A 20,899-nucleotide genomic window follows, 5' to 3' on the forward strand; every position below is an offset into this window, starting at 1 on the left:
TTTTGAGGGCAATCACCTTTGCTGTTAAATGACCCATTTATGATGATTACATAGTGTGTTTGCTGGCAGTAGATTGAGATGTTTGGGAAGTGCATCATGAAACCATTTTCAGAGTGAGGGGAAAAAATTACAGTTCAGTAGTTGGTATGTATCCCCAGAGGGTTTTTATGGCATGCAGTTGTTTACAGCTTTTATTTTTTTTTTAGAATGTCCAAGATGTCAGAGATAAGCCATTTTATCATTTATTCCTATCCACTCTGAAGATATAATTAGGCAGCAAATGTATAGTTCTGGGGAGAAAAAGAGTAAATTTTGTTATTTCTTACAGAGTAGCCTAAGAGAAAGTGGAAAGCAATTGCATGAAAAATAATAACATCAGTCATCTCTAATCATTTATTGTCACCAGCCTACTCGTTCAAGAAAATACTGTAGAACTTGATGAATATGGAAGCTGTTAGAATTACTTTCCATTTACATGGAATGTGTTCTTTAAAAGAAAAATATTAACTATTTTCTATTAAAAATTTAGACCACTTCAGAGAAAGAGTATAATATTAAAATTGGAACAGAATATTTTTGTTTGTTTTTAAATCTTTGAGAGAGTGAACCCCCTTCTATGGAAACATTTAACTGTAAGTACATACTTGTATACCTAAATAGACATTAATATCAAATATAATTGAAATGGATTCATCAATATTGTCTCTACCAGGGGTGATATAAGGCTACCTGTAAATTTCAATTAACGACTAACTGCATTTTTGAATGTTTCAAGACTATCTGTTCAGTCATTGAAATACACAACATGATCTGGGCAGTATAAAAATCTGAGCCACCTAAGGATTGTACAAGTGAATGGGACCAACTTGTCCATGTTTAAAGACTGGAAGCTTTCAGTGTCATGTGTTTTGAAAATAATTGAGTATTTTTTTCCTTGAAATTTCAGTTGGAAATTGGGTAGGAGTTTTTCTCTAGTACCCTGTGTGTTCTAAGAAATGTGATTCTTGCATTGCTGAAAGTTGTGAGTTCAGGGTTTTTCATTGGTATTGTTTTTAAAACTATTGATATCATTTAAAATGACTAAAATTCAATTAATCAAATTTCTGACTGGTGACAGATGACAGGATGAGGGGAAATGGCCTTAAGTTGAGCCAGGGTAAGTTTAGGTTGGATACCAGGAAAATCACTTTTTTACAGAAGGGGTTGTAAAGCACTGGAGTAGGCTCCACAGGGGGTGGTTTGAGTCACCATCCCTGAATGTGTTTTACAACCATTTTGATGTGGTGCTCAGGGACATGATTTAGCAGAGGGTTTTAGGGTTAGGGCAGTATGATTAGGTCGTGGTTGGAGTCAATGATCTTTGAGGTCTTTTCCAATGTGAGTAATACTATGACGAGACATTCTAAGCCAGCTGTTTAGCTCTGTTCTTTTCTGAAATTTGGTGTTGTGGAGGTGTGTCTGAGGTCAGTTTGTCTGTAGTACTTAAGTAGAAGAGTTGCCAATAGAAATAAATTATTACAGGTTTGAGCTTCTATTTTTATGTTTAATGTTTGTATAATGAAACACTATTAAGAAATACAACACTACCTTACTTTAGTATGTCTTCTAATCTTATTTATAGTAGTAAGAAGGGTTAGATAGATATAAGCAGGCCTGTTAGTAGCAGAGAATAAATAAACCTGTTTTTCTAGAAAAATGTTTTGCGGTGCAAAAGTTGTGTATTTATTTGGTCTTCTGTGGTTTAAGAACAACGCTGCAATAGGATCTTATGCATGAAAACGAATGTGGTGATAGCTGCCTTGTGTTGATGTAGTTGTTTTCAAGATGAACGTGTTCCAAACGTGAGTCTTCGTTCTCATTCTCTTCACTGTTGTAATGAACATCGTCATCATGGAGATGAGTCCTGCAGATGCGTTCTGGAGGGACCGTCCTGTGACATTGTGGGAGGAATTATATTTTATTTATTGAAGACAATTCATAACTTCATAATTTATTTTAGAGATGCAATGTATTAAGATTAGAATATGTTTATCAGTAAATTGTCTTTTTAAAAGCAATACATTTAGACTTTTGGAAGTCATTCTTCCTTAGATTTTCTCCTTGCATTTTCTCATTTATATCATATACTTAATTTTTCTGAGGAAAGTATTGCCAAGTTGCATTACAGATTGATTTTTCTGGACAGAACTGCTGCTCAGTATCTCGGAGCATTTTCAAGAACAGGATAAAGGGTGAAACTGTAGTTTTCTCCTCCTATGTGCAGAAGAAATACTGCAGTAGGAGACTCAGGATTTAGGTCCTCTATTAAAATTTACAAGATGAATTTACTAAATGTGAAATGTTCTTAAAAAGAAAGTATGTCTTATAACATTCTAAGCTCTTACCTTATCTTATTGTTGTTTAGTCTTAGAAAACGTAATTTTCTCATTTCTTCGATTCCAAATGGTACAGACTTTAAGTCATTGTGGTCCAAAAACAATTCTCTCAGAGAGTGGTATGCTCCGAAAAATGATATTGGATCTATTCCATCATCGGTAAGTTTGTTGAAGGACAGGTAGAGATACTCCAAACCTGGCTTCATATGACCAAAGACATATCCTGGAATTCTTTCGATCTGATTTCCTATAAGTATCAGGTGGAGTAAAGATTTCGGCAGGTAGGAGGGAACATGATACAGTTTATTGTATGAGAGATCAATTGATTCCAAGTTTCTGCATCAAAGGAGGAAGAAAATGGGGAAGAAACATTACAACAAACTGCATTTTTAATGCTATATCCAATACAAAATAACATACAGGAACAATTAGAGACAGTATGAATAGAGGGAACTGGAGGCACTGAAGAATTGCAGTAACAAAATACACCAGGATATCTTAATGAGCTTGGGTATTTACCATTCATTTCATTGGCATGGATTTTTAAATTTTATTCTAAAACCCATCGAGACTGGATTGTTTGGTGAGTGGCTGCTTCAGTGTCATTCCAGAAGCTGTTGGTAACAGCTTGAATCTTTTCAGATGAGGCAGTGTATGAATCCAGAAATTAACTGTGGCTTATAGGGTTTGGCAAGGTATGCTACATAGCTTAGCAAGTAATCTCCCATGGAAACTGTTTGTGTTCCCTGTACTTTAAGCAGTGAAACTGTTATTAATTTCCATGGAACAAAAGGGTGATTTGGACTGTAGTCTGATTTTAGTGAGAATTGTTCTTCTGAACTTCAGAATTGTCCCGTTATTTCTGCACTGTGGCCTAATTCTTAATTTTTGAATGTTTGGATGATTGATGACTTGCTCTGCTCATATTCTACTCCTGCATGATAGGAATGCACAGTCTTCATTTATTTCTTTCTGCAAGTTTTCATCTAACTTGAAATAAGGCTAGAACAGCATTCAAGTATTTTGAGTTACCTTTGAGATAATAATATCCTCAAAATTATAACAGAATCATACGGAATATTATTGGTAATATTTTTTTACTGAATAATCAGAAAATTTGTGTTTACTCATGTTAATACATAAAAGCCTCTATTTGAGGTGCTCTTTTTGGTACAGATTCAGGGTAATAAGATAATCTTTGTTTTAAAGCTATGTTATACAGGATTATAAGGGAAAGAAATTAAGAAAAAATTGTTGAAGACAATTAGCAAAAAAAAAAAGTTAATTTAAAAGTTATAACATACAAATATTAATTTCATTATTTGGGACTCTGGTGACAGAGCAAAATAAAGTATTTTAAATGTTTTACACTCACTCTTGGTTTATCCAAGCCAGAGGTGCTATTCTGTGTTCTTCTAACTTGTTATGCTTTAGCACAATGACGTTTATTTTTCTTGTATGGTTAAAGCAAATTTCAGACACTTCTTCAATTTGATTATTTTCAAGGTATAATTCCTGTAAGTGCATTTGGAAAGAAAATTTATGAAAGCAAAATATGCTGTTATTTCCTGCTGCAAAGGAAAAAAGTAGTTGTTATAGCTCCTTTGTAGTATGTGATAAATCTTTTAATTGGTGATAAGAAACAATAATCTGAACCAGAGTTTGTAGATGTAACATGACTTTTGGTAGACAATATTTTTCAAAGCAGTTTTTTTCATTTGTGAGAACACAGATTGCTTTGAGAGATCAAATGGAATAGCCTTCATTTTGCCTTGCCAAAAGCTTCATGCTTTGTGATGTGGGATTGATGAGATTTATAGGAAGCAGGTAAATATATGTATTTCTTTTTCTGGAAAGCTAATAGTGGGAAAAACATTACGAATTTTTATTTTCTTAATATATTTGCTGGGCACCCATGAGTTTTGAAACTTAAATGTAAAGGAAAATAAAATGTTCATGTTTCACAAAACTTAATGCTGTGAGTCTGCAGTGTATCAAAACTATGTTTTGCAAAGCCATAGATTAACTTCCTGGTTTTGGTGCAAAATAAATTGAGCAACAACTAAAATATGTATAGGACATTAATAAACTGAAACAAACAAAAGTTCAAATTCTGGCAGGGGAATGGGATAGGAGACTACTGGAAGAAATCACCTCATTAAAAATCAAGGGAGGATGAAATTGTTCAGGGAAGAAACCTTGTTTGGTCCCCAAATTTCGAGTGGAATTTTGCAAAGTTTCAGAAAACTCAGACATAGAGCAGTCAAAAAGTGGAAGAGAATAGTAAGCCATAGGCATCAAAATATTATGTTTTTATTCTCTGAGACTATACAGTCTTTGTTCCCTAAGTTTTTCAGTATGAAACAGATTTTTCTGGTTCAGTCGTCATTCATGTTGCTATCTTGTGAATAATGTTTTTTTCACTGAAAGTATCTATAATAGGTTATGTGATTCTGCATGACTGAAGAGGCAGAATTGATCATCTTACTAAATTTTGTTGCAGGTCATAGCATTTTATGAGTATACTAGAGGAATTCAGACTTGACAGACACCTATTAGGATGGAGTTGGTGAAGAAGTAAGTTTCTATAAAGAAAATTTGTGTAAGAATTAGCACATCTGGAAACAAAATTATAAAATTTGAATTAACTTTGTCTGATAGAAAAGCAGGAAAAGGATTAACTGAAAGTTGCTGAAAAAACAAAGCTTTTTTTTTTTTGCTTTACCTCAAGTGTCATGGGAAGACCTTGGGGGATAATTCTAAACTTATTTCTTCCCAGTCTCAAATAAGAGAGACTTTTCAAGGGGTAGAAGGCCAAAGGACTGACATTTGCTTCACTGAGTTTATTTCCTTCTAATTCCAAGGTGACCAGGTTCTTTAAACCTGAGGAGGAAAGGTTTGAAGTTCTGTTAGTGGCTGCCATCTCAATCTAGTTAATTTTAAGTTTAAAATATACCCATCTTAAACATTACAATAATCGCAGTAATGAAAAAATTTACTGTCTTCCTGAAAGTGTTTAAATTAATCATCTTGAAGTAAAAGAATTTTATTCTTGATTAGTTTGTAGGATTTTTGGAATTTAATAGAGGCTTCTTTATGCAGAGTTCAGTAGCCACAAGAGCTAGGGCTAGTGCTACCCTTTGGGCCACATTACTTAATGGCTGTGTGCAGCAGCGCTGTGTTAGTGCTGACCTTTGTTCAATTAGTTGCCCAATGATCCCCCCTGGGTCTCCGCTCACTTATGTGACAGTGGGTACATTACTCTTGCTTACTCATACCTTCCCCTCCCTGTCAGATGCCTTTCAACCACTTACTGTACCAAGTGTTGAGAACTCTTCACAGATTAAACTGTTCCTCCTGCTGAAGGAATTGATCATGTAGATCTCAAACATCCAAATACAGGTAATGGAAGAAAGCATTGTTTGGTGTATGCTAACGAGACATACTATTGCATTCACAAATAAGCCTAAGTACTCTGGCTTTGTTTGCATATTTTTTTTCCAGAAGCTTTGATCATTTTAAATTAGAAGGCTCTTGTAGCCCCTTGGCCTACATGCCTTTCACACTCAAGCATTTATATTGCCCCACTATGTCACCAAACTATTCCAGTTCACATGGGGACCCTTTTGGCAAAAAAGGAAAGGGAATAAAAAGTTCAGCTGAAATTATGGCATGGGTCAGCCCACACTTAACATTGCTTAAAATGATTGTGAGTTGCTCTGATTATGTTATGGGATGCAGAGTGGTCAAATTATGGATCAAGAGTGGAGGTATCTTCAGTATACACCAAATCAACCTCTACATAGCGACCTTAAATGTACCTTCACTGGGAGTTAGTTATCTAAGAGTTACTTAGTTCTGTAAGAAGGGAAAACACGGTATTTAAAAACTCAGTCATATAAATCTTTCAACTTTTTTTTCCTTTTGAAAACATGGTATTGTAATTATAATTATACCTAATTGGATGCATTTGTTTGAATGGTTTGCTTTTCAAATGTATCTTAATCTTTTCATGTCATCAATATTATTTTCCTAAGTACCTTGCAAAGCATCTTCATCAATGGCGTGGAGTTGGTTGTCATTTATTTTTATTTCTTCCAGAGTTGATGGCAGTTCAGAGGGAATATGTACCAGCATGTTTCCATCCAAATACAAACGCTTGAGCTTTTTCAGGGTCTTAATTATAAGGATGAGTGAAAGAATGCAGGTCATCAAGGTGTTATTTACATTGGTAAACATATATTATGATCAATTACCATTTCATTAGCCATAAGGATTTGAAAACTTTTAAACAACAGTGCAGTAATATCTAGTGTATCTCACTTATGATTATTTAACATTTAATGCTTGGTTAAATATCATTTAAAAATCTCTAGTTATTCCTGATTGCAAGAGAAATTCATTGAAATAGCCAAGTTTAACTGTATTGTAAATATACAATGGTTGCAGGATTTTGATCTAGAGACCTATAACTGGAAAAATTGAAGGTATTATTCAGTCATAGGATAACAGAAAAATTAGGTTTTCTTACTTTGAATGCATGTGGACCTATGCCAGAAGAGGAAATATTATTTTTACTTAAATCGATCCATTCCAAATTAGGTATCCCATTGAATGCTTCATTGGAGATGGTGGTAATAATGTTTCCTAGGAAAGAATTCAAGAAAGTAGTTTGGTTTATGAATTACAGTATGTATTGAGTTGTGTAGTGTTGTACATACAAAAAATATAACACCATTTTATTACATATGGTATTTGTGGATATATACAAATTAATACTGAAATTCTGGTTTAAAGAAAATTAGCAGATCTTTTATAATCTATTGTGTTAAGAATCCCAGCTGTCAAGTAATTAATACATTTATATGATAGGAAATTAGTGTATTAATGCTACCGCTGACTGGATTTGCAATTGGTGATGTTAATTCAAGAGAACAACGCAAATTAGACCCACTAATTACCTGTAAGATCTAGACTTGTTAGATCTGGATCTGAGATAGGTGGTATTTGTGTAAGTTTGGCATTAATACAGCTTACTGTGGATTCTGAGGTGGAACATGCAGCTGGCAAAGGAGGAGTTTCTATCGGTGGAACAGGAATGGGGAAAGTACCATCATCTTCATCACTTTCATACTGTTCTGCATCTCTCTCTCTTGTTTTTACTTCTTGCCTTTTCTTTATTACTTCTTTTTCAAGTTGCAGCTCTTCCTCTTCAAATAATTTCCTTCTTTCTTCATCACTTCTTCCATTGGGCTTCTTTTCTTTCTGATAGGCTTTATACTTCTGATTTTTTTTGCCTTTCTTTTTTCTTCTTTTTTCACCCTTCTTATGAACCTCTTTCTCTTTAATCTCTATCACTTCTGTTCTAAGCAGTTCATCCTTTTCAGTTTGAGTACGTGCTGTTGACAGCACATCAGGGTTGAGGAGGTCATTGGGTTCTGGAGAATCACCGGACAATTCAGTTATGTCTTCCAGTGAAACAATATTTGAATCTAATGAGGAGGCTGACAAGGTAATGAGAATTTAAAAAACAAAGCAAAAAAAAAATCTGTTAAAAGTTTTAGTATATATATTCTTTTTGTATATTCTTTTTGTATATTATATATTCTTTTTGTATAGTCAAAAAAATGGTAGCTCTAGAACTGTATGATTCTCAGATGATGTTTCAAAAGAATGAAAATATGCCATTATATTACTGTTTGACTGAAGAGTCAGACATTGATGAATGATAAAGCCTGCTATGCAAACCATTTTGTACATGGGTATAACTCTGCATCTCCAGAAAAAGGGGTGGAAAATTGCATTTAGCCTTTCTTACCTTCCTTTTTGAATTAGTGTATCAATTTATTTATTTGCTTATTTTATGTTGATGCAGAGTTCTAAAGAGGTGAAAATAAAATGTGCCTGGGAATGGCAGAAAGGTAATTTGAACAAAACTCAAAAAGGCTCCAGCTGGTTCTCCTGTGCAGGGGACTCCCAAGGGTAGAGATAACTGTAGATGTAGAGCTAATAAGGGAAATGTATTAACTCAATTACCAGAGATCTTACATAACAGGACAATGCCAATAAACAGAGTTTGTTTCATATGACTTTTAGTTCTTCAGTTAATTTCTGTTCTGTCTTTGTGCATTTCTATGTGTGTGTGTTACACATATGCACAGAAAAAGAGGCTAAATATTTTCAGAGTAAGAGAAGGTTAGGTATTGGGAATGGGAAAAGGAAATCACATTATAGCTCCTACATTTTTTTCATTTTGTTTTTAAAAAAACTTATTTTGTATAATTTCATCAAAGAAGCACAATCATGATTGTAGCTCTGTTGTTTCTCTTAACTTTCCTCTCTTAAGTCACCTAGGTGCATGTGTTACTACACTTCTAACAAATATTTACCAGACTTTGTATTAATAAAGAGCTAGTAGTTAATTATCAATCTTTTGTAACTGAAAGTGGGATATAAAATGTACTCAGATGTTCTTTCTTGGTATATTTACCAAATTTGTATACAGGGGAAATAAAGCAGAAAAGGGGGAGAGATAGAAATACAATTATCTTCACATATTCTCTAAGTATTAACACATACTCACCTAGACCTGCTCTTACCATGTAACTCAAGGCTTCTTCTTTCTGTGGAAGTACTATCTAATCTGTACCAGATAATCCTTATAAGTGTATATTTTATGTAAGGTTTGTTTGAGGTAGTTTTAAAATAGTAAAAATATTATGATGTACTATACCAGTATCAGAACAAACTGGGCAGCATTCTCCTGCAGGTATGATAGTTTTGGGACATTTCAGGGGGTGGCACATGGTTGTATCACAGATCACTTCTCCTCTTGAACAGAGACACGTAATGCAGGGCTTGGGAGACCAGACTGCTTTATCGAACATTATCATCCCATTAGCTGTGCACTGCCCCTTCTTTCCTGAGAAGAAGAAACCAAAAAAAGGAGTTAAATAGCTTGAACAGAATTAAAAACCAACAGTGTTTATTCAAAATCTTGCAAAAAAACAAACAAAAAACCCCACTACCATTCACATTTTGAAAACAAACAAACATCTCTTTGCTTGGAAAGCAGCCAGCTTTGTGCAACTACTTGTACTACTTTCTCCAAAGGTTCTGAATGTGAATCTAATAAAGAGATTTTCTTGGGGTGCTAGTTGAAAATTCCAGAAAGAAACATAGAAGGATTACATTACAAGTTATACTCATATATTCAGTAGGCAATTAGTTTGGGGAGCGTGAAGACTTAGGAAGGAAACTATTCCAAGTCTCTCTTTCCTTCCAGTGATGGAATCAACCTCAGCAAATATTTCCCTAGGCAGCTGTCATCCAGACTCCAGGATAAACATTGTGCTTTAGTATGACGTTTTTGTTGTGGGATTTTTTTTTCCTTCTAAGTGAGCAAAGGCCGAGACAGATTCTTTATTCCATGCAGTTCTTCTGTTAGCAAGCATGCTTCTGAACCTGGTGTGAAGCTTTACTTAATGCATCTTCCTTTTTGCTGCCTAATTAATGAAATAATGTATTGCTGAAGGGTTCATTTCAAGCTGAAATTTCTTTGCACTTTCCTGTGTATAAAGAGAAACTTTCCTCTCTATCTAGGATGGTTTGACTTTCTCCTTCAGCGAGTATAAATATTGTCTAATGTGGTGGAAAAATCTTATCGCAACTGAGTTTACATGTGAGAGGGTTTCCTTTGAGATAGACATTGTCACTGTCAGGATTGTGTGCAGGATTTGTTTTCCCACTACCTGCCCTGGTCTTTGTTGGTTGTTCAATTGTAAATGGAGAGCATTCAGGATAGTCTGTAACTATCCTGACAAGATCCTTATAGATTTGATTCAAATGAAAGCCTGAAATATTTCTGATACTAATATGTAACTCAAAATCTGACATTTTGTTAAATCCGTCAAGACAGTTCAAGACTCAACTTCATAATAAAGGCATTCGTGAATTTGTTTTCTTGGATATAAGTTATCAGATTAATTCTGTGATTGGCTGATAGAAAGGGGGAGGAATTAACCATTTGCTTCTTGTGATTTTCAAATGGCCAATTAGTCCAAGTTGTATATGGTTGGTTTCTGCTGCGTGAAGTTGTACTCTGATCAACTCAGGCTACATTAACTGAAGGAGGAGGATATGAGTTAGCCCCGGGCAGATGTTACTTGGCTGTAAGTCCCTGTCACTGTTTGCTGCATCCTGTCTTCTGTTTTTTTATGTGCTTGCCAGTAAGCCACTATTTTTGTTTGAAGTAATCTGCAAAGGAAACATGTGCCTTTGGAATTCACATATGAGAGGGAGTAAAGTCTGGGTTGAGATTTCCCCTTAAACTTCCTATCCATTGAGTAACCTCAATATAGTAGTATGTGTAAGAAGTAGTGAGATTTATGAGATGTTAGGAATAATACCATTGTGTATCTTTGATTCTGCCCTGCTTAATTGGGAAACTATTCTCTCGGGAGGGCAACCAACTGTAAATTGTTTTATGTTGTGGTGAACTGTTTGGTTTAATTTGAGTTTGTGTGATTTTTTTTTTATAGGGGAAAGACAGATGTCCAGTTGCCATGAATCAGCTATTTAAGCTGTTAATTTTCAGCCTGCAAATTGTCTTTGTAAGTTGTTTCTTTTTTCAGGCTGCTAACAGCAGATTAAGTAGCTAGAAGAATGAAAATTCAGTTCTAGGTTTTGGATTGCATTTTTTTCTGTTTTGACAGATGATTAATAGTAGTGTTCTATTATTTAATAGGTTCAGTTTTTTTCCAAATCTGACATTAACTTGCAAAAATTTTGAACTTTAAAAGCTAGACTGAGAAATACCTTGTGGTTGAAGTCTTTGGCATGTAAGCTCAAGACTTTTAACCTTTGGAAATATGGTGTAAATCCAGCATGAAGTTCCAAATAAAATGAGTTCAGTGGTTTTAGCTCAGCTTTTGGATGCGAGTCTAGATAGAAGGATACAAACGAGGAGGTGGTGGGGGAGGGACCATGCATTATTTCAGCCTGACTGATCTCTGATAGACTGGAATATCTTACATAAAGCATATGCTATTTTTGTGGTATTTTCCTCTGTTAAATTTTAAAATATATTTATTTGAGTAGTATTTTACTATGCATTAGAGATGTTACAGTCAGGAGTTTTTTAGTTTTCCTATTAAAACTCCTTACTTAAAAATATTCAGTTTGAAATGGGAGCCTCCTCTAAGAAACCTGCTTTAGCAGAAGGGTTGGACTAGATGGTCTCTGGAGATCCAAGCCCTAAAATTTTGTGATTAACCTAGTTGTCATGCCTTGTGTGACACACTAAAAGGCTTAACTTTTTGCCTATAGAAATAGATAATTATTTTATGTAGACAAGAGGTAACCAGGGCTTAATTGTTTATAAAATTGCATATGCTATTTTAATTCAGTGTGTGATCTTTTAATGCCGGAATAGAATTATTTATGCCTTTATATTATAAATGAGCTGTTGAGTGGACATGACCCTGTACTGGTGTTTCACAATACTTGTCTCTTCTTCAATCTTTGAATCTCTTGCTATGGAAGAAATGAAGCATTTTATTATCTCCATAATTTTTCAATTGTTTAAAAACTGGGCTTTCAGCATAGAGAAGCAGTATTCAGTTCTTCAGAATATGCTTGATTTTTAAACTCAAATTAAATTTCCTGTTTTGTTAATCCTGATTTCCCATTTGTGATGTTGAAGTTGCAAACATTGCAGAGCAAGAGCTTTGTCTTACTGGATCAAGGATTTAAAAGATCCAAGTCTCTGTTTTCAAACACTTGCTAGTGTTTGGATGTTCTTTGAGGGGACTGTAGAGTTTCACGCTGCAATTACTGAGATAGGTTTTAGTGAAGACCAATGAAATGGTGGCTTTTTTTTATTTCTTAAGACATAAGATTTTCCTGCTGGTAATGTAATCTTAATGTTGCAGTTATTACTGTATGTTATTGATTTATTTACAAAACAAATAATGATTCCCAAACTATTGCACATAGATGAAGTTTGAATGTTGCTTTTCAAGCATGGTAACAATTCAAGAGCTTAAATTCATTTTAAATAATACTTGTATTATTGATGTTAGAGCCTCAGTGAAATGTTGTTAACTGACTTAGGAGATTGAGCAGGATTCAAAATGGCCTTCAAAATTCCTACATGTTTGAAGTTATTAAAATATTAGCTAAGTTTTTATTAGATGTAATAAGAGCAAGAGTGCAGAAAATATTACTGTTATGTGGATAAGTAGGATTTTCTATAAAGATTAAGCACAGACAGTTAAAAAGCTAAACACAAAAGATAAAACTAAACACGAAATTATTATACAAGACAATAAATTTAGGTTAGAAAAGGTAACCAGGTCTTACTTCACTATGTTTTGCAAGTTGAGCTGAAGTAAAGCTTTAAGGAGTTAATATATTTCATTTGAAAAGGAGAAAAATGAGCCCACTCCAAGTAGTAGAGAAGTTAAACACTTACCTGGTAGAACACTGTAACTAGATTCATGTCCACCCAAACCTATGAGAGAGTCAAATACTCCCATAACACCATCATCAATGTTAATCAGTGGTATGCTGGGTGCTGCACGAGCTGGAAGCTTCATCCTTGGCTGTCTGAGGTTCCTGCGCCCTGCGTAGGAGCTCTTCCTCAGCCCTCTGAATCGCATTCTTCTCCTTTGCCTCCTAAGGACTGCGCTTGTTTCATTTTGAGAAAAATCAATACACAGAGAAACAAGCAGGAAATAATAGACAAATGATGAAACCTGCATGTTTTTGTACGGCTTGGACAGTGCCCTGAAATGGGAAAAAAGAAGACAATTAGATATCTAGAGAACTTTTAGTAAGATGTCAGACAAATGGTGTACTTCTTAAAGCAGCAGGACCAAACCAAGGTACATCTATACAACCAAGTTTTCTCCTGGAAATAAATTGTCCTGAGACCTCATCTAAGCAATTTAACCTTTGTGTTCTCTGCCCCAGTCAAATTCAGTCATGTCTCTGAATAGAGAGATATTTTATCAGCTAACTGCTAAATGTGTCAAGCTGAGAAGTGTATCTTTTTCTATCAAAATTAACCATTAATCTAAAAAGATGGTAGCTTTGCACATGAGGGTTGCATTTGTACAGGTACTGCAGATGTGCAGTGCCAGCAAACATTCCCAGTTCAGCAATTGTTGCTGCTTCCAGCAAGAGAGCTATAGAGCTTTAAAGTTTCAGCTTTATTTTGGTTGTTAATATTTCCTCCATGTTGCTGTAACTTCTGGAAGCTTACATTAAGTGTATGTAGTCTAAAAATGGTGCTCTGCCTTGGGTTGTGTTCTGCATTTACTTTCCAAGGAATTGAGAATGTCTGTATGTCCGGAGCCTTCCATTACTTACTTTACATGTACTGTCACCTAGAGGTGGCATTCCAGAACAGAGCAGCCATGGTCCAGCAGTACGAGTGGTAACAATATGAAGCATGGCTATACCACTGTGGTAGCTAGCCTGTACATGCCAAAAGTTAATAATGATTTCTCATAACGCTGTTGGCATTATTTTTCCAGGAGGGAAACTATTGTACTGTGACCTATGTACCTGAGACTAAATTACAAGTGTTCTTGTAATGTTGGGAGTTAGTAAACGCTGGTAAGAATTGGAGATCTGGAGCACTTGGTCATCACATACAAGACGTTCGTGCTTTTTGTCTAAGGAAATTTTCTTAATGTTAATGTCAGCCTAGCTTTATATGGAGCTTTTCACCTTGGAGTTAGTTACTCATATGGCATAAATGCTGGATTGAAATGCAAGCAGAAACTGTTTCTGCCTGAATAAGAATAGTTTTTGTAGTATGTTTTTATGTGGTTTTGAAATGTTCTGCTTTTTAAAATGGGTTAAGGTTTTGGTACAAGCTTCCTAACTTTTTCTATAGTGTAAGGCATATTGTGATTTTGTGTTTTTGATGCTTTCCATGGCAAAATTCTCACATTCTATTTTTAAATGGGAAGTTGGCAATAGGTAAACTTATAAACAGCATGGTTTTACTCTTTCCTAATATTATAGTTTTTGTGTTCAACCAATTTAATTGTAAAATATTATAGCAATTACATATTTATTTGCAGGTTTCTATTAAGCTAAGCCAATACATTTATCCCCATGTTACGAGAACTTGAAATGGAGATGTCTCACACAAATTTTTCTAATGTCCCCTGCAATGGAAACTACCCAGGCTGCATATTACTGAGATCTTTTTCTATCCACCATTAGGCCTTTACTCCGAAATGCTAGATAGACTATATCCCTACTTTTCTTTAAAGAAATTACAGTTAGCTAACATTTCAGATGGATGCAGAAGTCTGTGCTATGCATTGGTGATGTCTATTCTTTTTCATAAAGTGCTTGCTTCTTAGCACCTTGTCTTGCAGGACAAATGACCTAATGGTTTTGGTTTCTCTCCTTCTTGCATGGTAACAACTGACTATAAAATTGCACAACTTCTGTGTGTTTGTAGGAAAAGTATAAGGAACCCGCAGTGAAAACTGAATACACAAAGAAAAGTCTTGAACATCTTTGTTCATTCTGTTGACTTAGTGACATCTCAGTTATGGTTACATATTATAGCACACTTTATAATAACACCATAGCTATGTAGTTGCAATGCTGGTACATGACATTAGTGCATTTTAACGTTTATCCATTTCTTCTTGTGACCAGAGTGTAACAGCAACGTGACTGACATACTTTTCCATTCTTGATACAAGTATTTTTACATCTCAGTATTTTGCTTAAACCTTAATATAACAAGACTGTAGTAAGTTAAATTATTAAGTGAAAACAGTTTTCATAAAATACTAGAATTACAAATTTACAAACAAAACAAAAAACAGAAACCTTCCCCCCCTCCCCCCTTGCCCTCCTCTTTGTGCCAAAGTGAATGCCTTCTAGGCCTGCCCTGTTGATGCAAGTCCATATGCTATATTTTCACAGCAGCTCTTCAGTACTGAGCACTTAATACTGCTACTTAAGACCAAATGGCATTCCTTACATGCAAAGTACTGAAATATATCTTTTCATCGACTTATTTGATAAGTGGTTTCTCATGGTTTTAGGCCCAAGTTTTTATTCTCATACAACAAAAAGACCTTAAGTGCACTGGGCCTTATTCACCCATGAGTAGAATTCTCAGATTTCAGGAAGTTACATTTAACTGAGTGCCAGTCAGCTTCTAATTAGGAGAAAATTCAGCTTATTCAGTTTATAAGGCTTTTGCAATAAAGAACAGGCTTCAAAACACAATTATAGATGTCTAGTAAATTGAAATTGCTGTATTATTTTGTTATAAGACACACTCAATATAACTATAGCTTTTTTTATTTTACCCATAAATATTTAGATCATGTATAGTATGCATAAGCATTCTTAAAAGCTTTATCACGTAATGCGTTCGGTGTTTGTAACTTTTGTGATGTTTCTCATCAGAAAGTTTTTTAAAAGTTATTTTGCTGTCATGGTAATGGAAAGAGTTAATTTTTAAAACAGTGATCCTTCATAAGTACCAGAATATCAGGATTTATTCAGTTATCTCCCTTCATCTTGTTGGTCTATGTTCAAATGCTTTTCTAAGTTGTCCCTGATGATACACAGGGGTTAAACTGATTTACCAAGGCTTTCCACATGCTGCTCTTTAAATTGATTGCATAGAAATGGGTTACATTTAGCCGTACCAGCACAACTAATTGCATTTTCAGTTAGTTTAAGTTTGAAGTGTATGGCACGCATTCACACCAAACAAAAAGCAGATCAACGAGTATTGCATAGTTTATCTAGAAAAGCATTCACGTTCAGTAATGCCAAATATAGCTAATATTATTTCATACATATTTGCAAAGTTAACAAGTAGTTTAAGCCATTCAATGCCAAGCTTTAAGTAGTAATTTAAAATGTAAAACATTTTACCTTGTAATCTAACCTAACAGCAGAATCTGCTTGGTGTCATTTAGTCTCCAGTTGCAAATGAAATAAAATCACACTGATATCTTTAAAACAAACAGAGGAACAGTAGGGGTTGTTGAAACACGTTAGATGATTCCTTAGTTAAGTCTGAAATCGCTTCTTTCCCTGGGGACAAAGCGCTGTTCTGTTCTGTGTGCAGAGAATCGGCTGGTGCTGTTACTTGGGGAACTAAAAACCTCCGTTAAGCAAAATGAAAAGCAGCACAATGTGTTCGGTCCGTAGGCTGACAAGGCACAGCTGGAAATTCTCTCCCATTACTTACAGTTACATAAGAAAGACCAAGAAAATTGAGTGTTTTCAGAAGACCTGAAAAATGTGCGTTCGATTCTGTTCTATGTGCTTAGAAAAATAGTTTCCAGGTGGTGCAATTTTAGTGCAGATTTATTATTTTACAGAGATAATATATATTTTGGCAAGCATAAAGTTAATACAGAAACATTTATTAAAATTAAAGCATTTTTCTTAAATTCTTATTTTCTTAATCCCCTCCTGCATGTATAGCCTATAATCTGTAAGAACCAGAGCTTTATACTGAAGTCTTAGCATGGAAATACTTTCTTTTGTCCATTTACAGCAATGATTTCAGCATAAGTTGTAGCTTATGCGTGGAAAATAGTCACTGAAGCATTTTCCCTTCATTTTTTGTAAGGGTAATTACATCCTGAAACATGATACTGAGGCACAGCAATCCAGAAGTAATCCAAATACGAGAGCTGAGCATGGGGGAAGGGAGGGGAAAACAGTACGTTACCGCATGTCCTTTGTGTGCCAGCAGAGCCCTTTCCTTCATCCTCAGAACTGCTTCAGTGTGCCATTCTTTGAGGAGATGATGAGCGTGCTGAGCTTCAGAAATGACAAATTTACCTGCTAGATGAAGTTAGGCGTCTGAGTTCTTCTGACATTAACAATGTGTTTGCTTGAATTCACACTCTGAGGAGTGCTCAGACAGATAGTCACAGAACGATACAGCCGTTGCGTTAACCATAATTGTTAGCCTGTGTGTGGTGGCAAGATGTTGGGATAATGCTTTGTCTCTCGAAATAGTTTTTCAGTGTTCAGTCTGCTCCACGAAGTCAGAAGTAGAAATAACAAACTTTTGTGGTTTAGCTGGACCTGCTTAAGAAGAATGGAGATGATTATATTTAACAAATGGAACTGGAGTCTGAAATGAGATAGCTCAGATCAGTTCCCGTGTTAAAACCATTGATTTGTATATAGACTAGGTCAAACAGTGGAAGAACAGTGGGTGAAAAAAAGTGTGTGTGTCAGGTAAAGGACTTTATGTATATGAATGACGGTGTACTTAGAAAAGACAAGAGTGACAGCATTCACTTCTTTATATGTTTTAATGCTACTGCTTCTGTTGGTAGTGTGCTGGGCAGCATCTCCTGAAAGCTGGGACACAGGGTTGCTTGCTAGCAGCCACAATGGGGGATCTGGCCAACCTTTGCTCATACAAAACTCTGGTTTAATGCACTGCTTTGGATGTGGCTGAATTCTGTCTAGCAAATCCTCCAAGCTGGGCTTTTAATAAAGGTATGTCACCAATGTATTTTTGGCTACAATGGTCTCATAAATGATTTCAGACATGTTCAGTTTGGGTAATTGCTCTTTTATCTTTCAAAAGTAGTATCCTTAGGGATCTAATATTTACTGTCTTCGTCTGAATTATTCACTCTGCTTCATCTCTAAGTTTTGCCTGTCCACCCCAAGTGCATTGCTACTCAGGACACAAAAGAGCTGTGCTACATGCATGCTATTGTCCATTAAGATGTCGTAATGTGGATTTATCTCCCTTGAAAACTGCAGAGACAGAAGTTAAACAGCAATGAATAAAATCATTTTTAACTCTTCTATCTTAAGTTTTACTTAATGCTTTAAACAAGAACTGTATAATGTGCAAAATAATTGTGGAAGCCTGGAGCCTCTGGCATGGATTCTTTACAGTGTAGACTGACCTTGTCCTTACAGCTTGTAATTTGTAGAGGGACACAGCTTTTCCTCTCCCTTTGCTGAAGCTAACCAGTGGAAATTATTCAAGGAAATCATCAGTGAAAAAGAGGGGTTGGAATTTAGGTTGGCATCAGGCTTGTTATAGTGGTTACAGCAGGTTTTTATAACATCTCTACCTATTGGATGACAAGCAATATTGGAAGTAGGCTTTTAAGATATTTGATACAGTTGAAATAAGGGGTTGTTTTCTATTTCTGCCTCAGAAGACATTCTTTTCAAACACTGATCTCACTTCTTTGAATATAACGGATCCCATGAGTTAAGGCAGCTACACTTCTGGACTTCTATCTTCGTATAAAGCATTTTCTGAGTTTTAATTATGCAAGGTTTTTAATCTCTTGCCACGCTAAGTCAAAATTTGATAAAGAATTAGAATCCATTAAGAAGTATCCTAGGCAAGTATGTAAGTGCAAATGTGCTTCAAGCTAGCCATCTAAGATGCAAATACCTTACCTCTATTTTGTGAAGTGGCCTAGTTAAGGCAATGTGGAGCCACAGGAGGATAATTTCTGCAGCTGTCCCAACAAAACTCATTCAACTTGATGTGCGGTGTAGTGTAGCTATACCTTTTTGTACCAAAAAGTTGGATTCTTTAAGTATCAGTGGTTTCAGTACAGCGTGACTTCTTTTATCAGACTAACAGCCAAAGGAAATACATCAACAACCATCACCGAACCGATTTAATGCCAGGTGTAACCTAGCTAATCGTAGTAAAGGGAAGAGTGATTTATTTTAGACAACTTCCAATAATTAATGATACTGCTTAAATTAACTCCTTAATTAACTTACTGTGTGAGTGTATGTCTGCATGTGGTAGAAATCATAAGATTCTGGAGAAATTCATGTTTCAGGGGACCTCAGGAGATCAGACCAGGTTTTTCTTTAGCTGATTTTACCTTTCAAGGCAAACTAGGGCAGAGTTTACCCAGCTTCTCTTGGCAACCAGTTTCTTTGATTGTTCCCAGTTTCTCTGACTCTCACACTTCTGATGTTTGCCTCCCTGAAGAGCTGTGCTTTGTGTTTTCCTAGGTATAGCAAGGCTGCTCTTAGGATTTCCCTAAGCTGCCTTTTCTCCAGACTGAACCAGCATCTTTTTTTCTATTAATAGTTAGCAAATCCCAAGGAATTTGGAAGTGGTTCAGAAGGGGATATAGCATTCTTGGTTATGAAACTGTCATTGGAAACAACATTAAAATAAACTTCTCTCAAAAAAAGAAAAAGTGCTCCTTCAAATCGATATATTTTCCTGATGTATGTAACTCGTTTCTCTTGTTCCATGTATTCAAACGATTAAAGAAAAGGCAGCATGTTTCCATGCCAGTTTTGTCTGCGTGCAGCTGGCCCCGAGCTCTCCTTAACTCGGTCTCTATCAGGACTGCTCACAGCGGTGACTCTAGCTGGTGAGGGCTTGCCAAGTTAAAACCAGGCAGACAACGTATGCAGTAGCCATGCAGAATAAGCTTTGTTGTTTCTAGGGTTGGAGTAAACACAGAGAAAATTATAAAGATAAAGATAGGAATTGTGTGAGTGGATAGCATTGCAAGTTTAGTGTTTCTGAAGTTGTTACAGACTCTTTCTGTAATTTGTACCAAAGAGCTGCCAGTGATAGGGCAGTGTTATGTGCTATGATATTTGGGTTTTTGTGGAACTTTGCACATGGAGTACACACACAGTGTTTTCATTTTCTTCTTTCTTTTTTCTTTTTTTTAGTTTCTTCTTGTCCACATCCTGCAGTAAAAAAACAAAAACAAAAAAAACCTGGAAATCTTCCCAAAAGAACTTTAGAAAGAATGTTATTTGTAACATGAGTCTCTATTTCTTTTATTTTGAAGTTATTTTGGAATTATCTGAGAGTATTTTATATAGTCTGTGTTGAGGTAATTAATTATGCTTTAGTAGCAACAAATCTTATGTTATATATTGATGTTCCACTGAACATTATTAAATGAATTACATAAGGCTTTTTGCAAAACATCAAGTTTAATTTTTTTCTTCTACAGTTATAAATTTATTGTGAGAAATATTATATGTGAATTTTGGAAATACCACCTCTTCTGCTTGACTTATCCAGAATCAGAAAGAAGTAAGGTTTTTTCTTAACATTGCCTAAAATCACACAGGGTGTGTTGATTTATTCTTCCTTGATAAGGTGTGTATCGCATTATATGGACTGTCTGTCACTGCATCAACTCGTTTTTTTCTCCTTAAATTGTCAGAACGCTTTGCTGTTTCATGTTTCTTTTTACACACATACGTTTTTTTCTTATTTTCTAGATTTCAGTGCTTTTACAGGAGGCATCCATTAGTCACATACTGGTCATTTATTAATCTCCTTAGATTTATATTTCCAGCTGACTGTGCCACTGATGTTGAGTACCTGCAGTAGATCAAGTGATGGCTTTTCTTGCTGTGTATTCTTAGTAATCTGTCCCAGTGAAGGCAATGGCACTGGCCCCTTGACTGAGGAGATCTCCTCTGTGTCACCAGCCAGGCTTTAGGTGTCTAATCAAGATCGTTACAGCTGC

The 20,899-nt window shown here is 35.4% G+C and overlaps 2 protein-coding genes across 3 annotated transcripts in view; one reads left to right on the top strand and one right to left on the bottom strand.

Annotated features, from left to right (window-relative positions):
* Nucleotides 1–20,899, top strand: part of CENPP (centromere protein P) — a 112,072-nt gene that overhangs the window by 76,372 nt on the left and 14,801 nt on the right. The gene's annotated exons all lie outside the window — the stretch shown is intronic.
* Nucleotides 1,491–17,158, bottom strand: ECM2 (extracellular matrix protein 2). 2 transcript variants are annotated; one of them, XM_065749858.1, is made up of 10 exons: nucleotides 17,113–17,158; nucleotides 12,850–13,163; nucleotides 9,109–9,297; nucleotides 7,337–7,879; nucleotides 6,907–7,022; nucleotides 6,416–6,551; nucleotides 5,101–5,258; nucleotides 3,751–3,890; nucleotides 2,385–2,711; nucleotides 1,491–1,930 (listed from the first exon to the last, which is right to left on the bottom strand). In XM_065749858.1, exons 1-10 carry the CDS (start codon nucleotides 17,115–17,117, stop codon nucleotides 1,723–1,725), a joined length of 2,136 nt encoding a protein of 711 aa, XP_065605930.1. In that variant the 5' UTR covers nucleotides 17,118–17,158; the 3' UTR covers nucleotides 1,491–1,722. The 2 variants fall into 2 exon arrangements, with proteins under 2 accessions (XP_065605930.1, XP_065605931.1); XM_065749859.1 differs by lacking the exon at nucleotides 17,113–17,158 and adding an exon at nucleotides 16,305–16,524.

The sequence above is a fragment of the Cyrtonyx montezumae genome, unplaced genomic scaffold, assembly GCF_038088225.1.
Source record: "Cyrtonyx montezumae isolate F1298 unplaced genomic scaffold, pur_monq_1.0 scaffold_6, whole genome shotgun sequence".
In the NCBI taxonomy this organism is placed as follows: domain Eukaryota; kingdom Metazoa; phylum Chordata; class Aves; order Galliformes; family Odontophoridae; genus Cyrtonyx; species Cyrtonyx montezumae.

What these genes read in the sequence shown, in the direction of transcription:
- ECM2 (XM_065749858.1), bottom strand. An exon ending in TAGTTACAGTGTTCTACCAG is followed by an intron (nt 9,298 to 12,849) that starts GTAAGTGTTTAA and finishes TCTTCTTCTCAG; the next exon opens with GAAAGAAGGGGCAGTGCACA. An exon ending in GTCTTCCCATGACACTTGAG is followed by an intron (nt 3,891 to 5,100) that starts GTAAAGCAAAAA and finishes ATGCACTTACAG; the next exon opens with GAATTATACCTTGAAAATAA.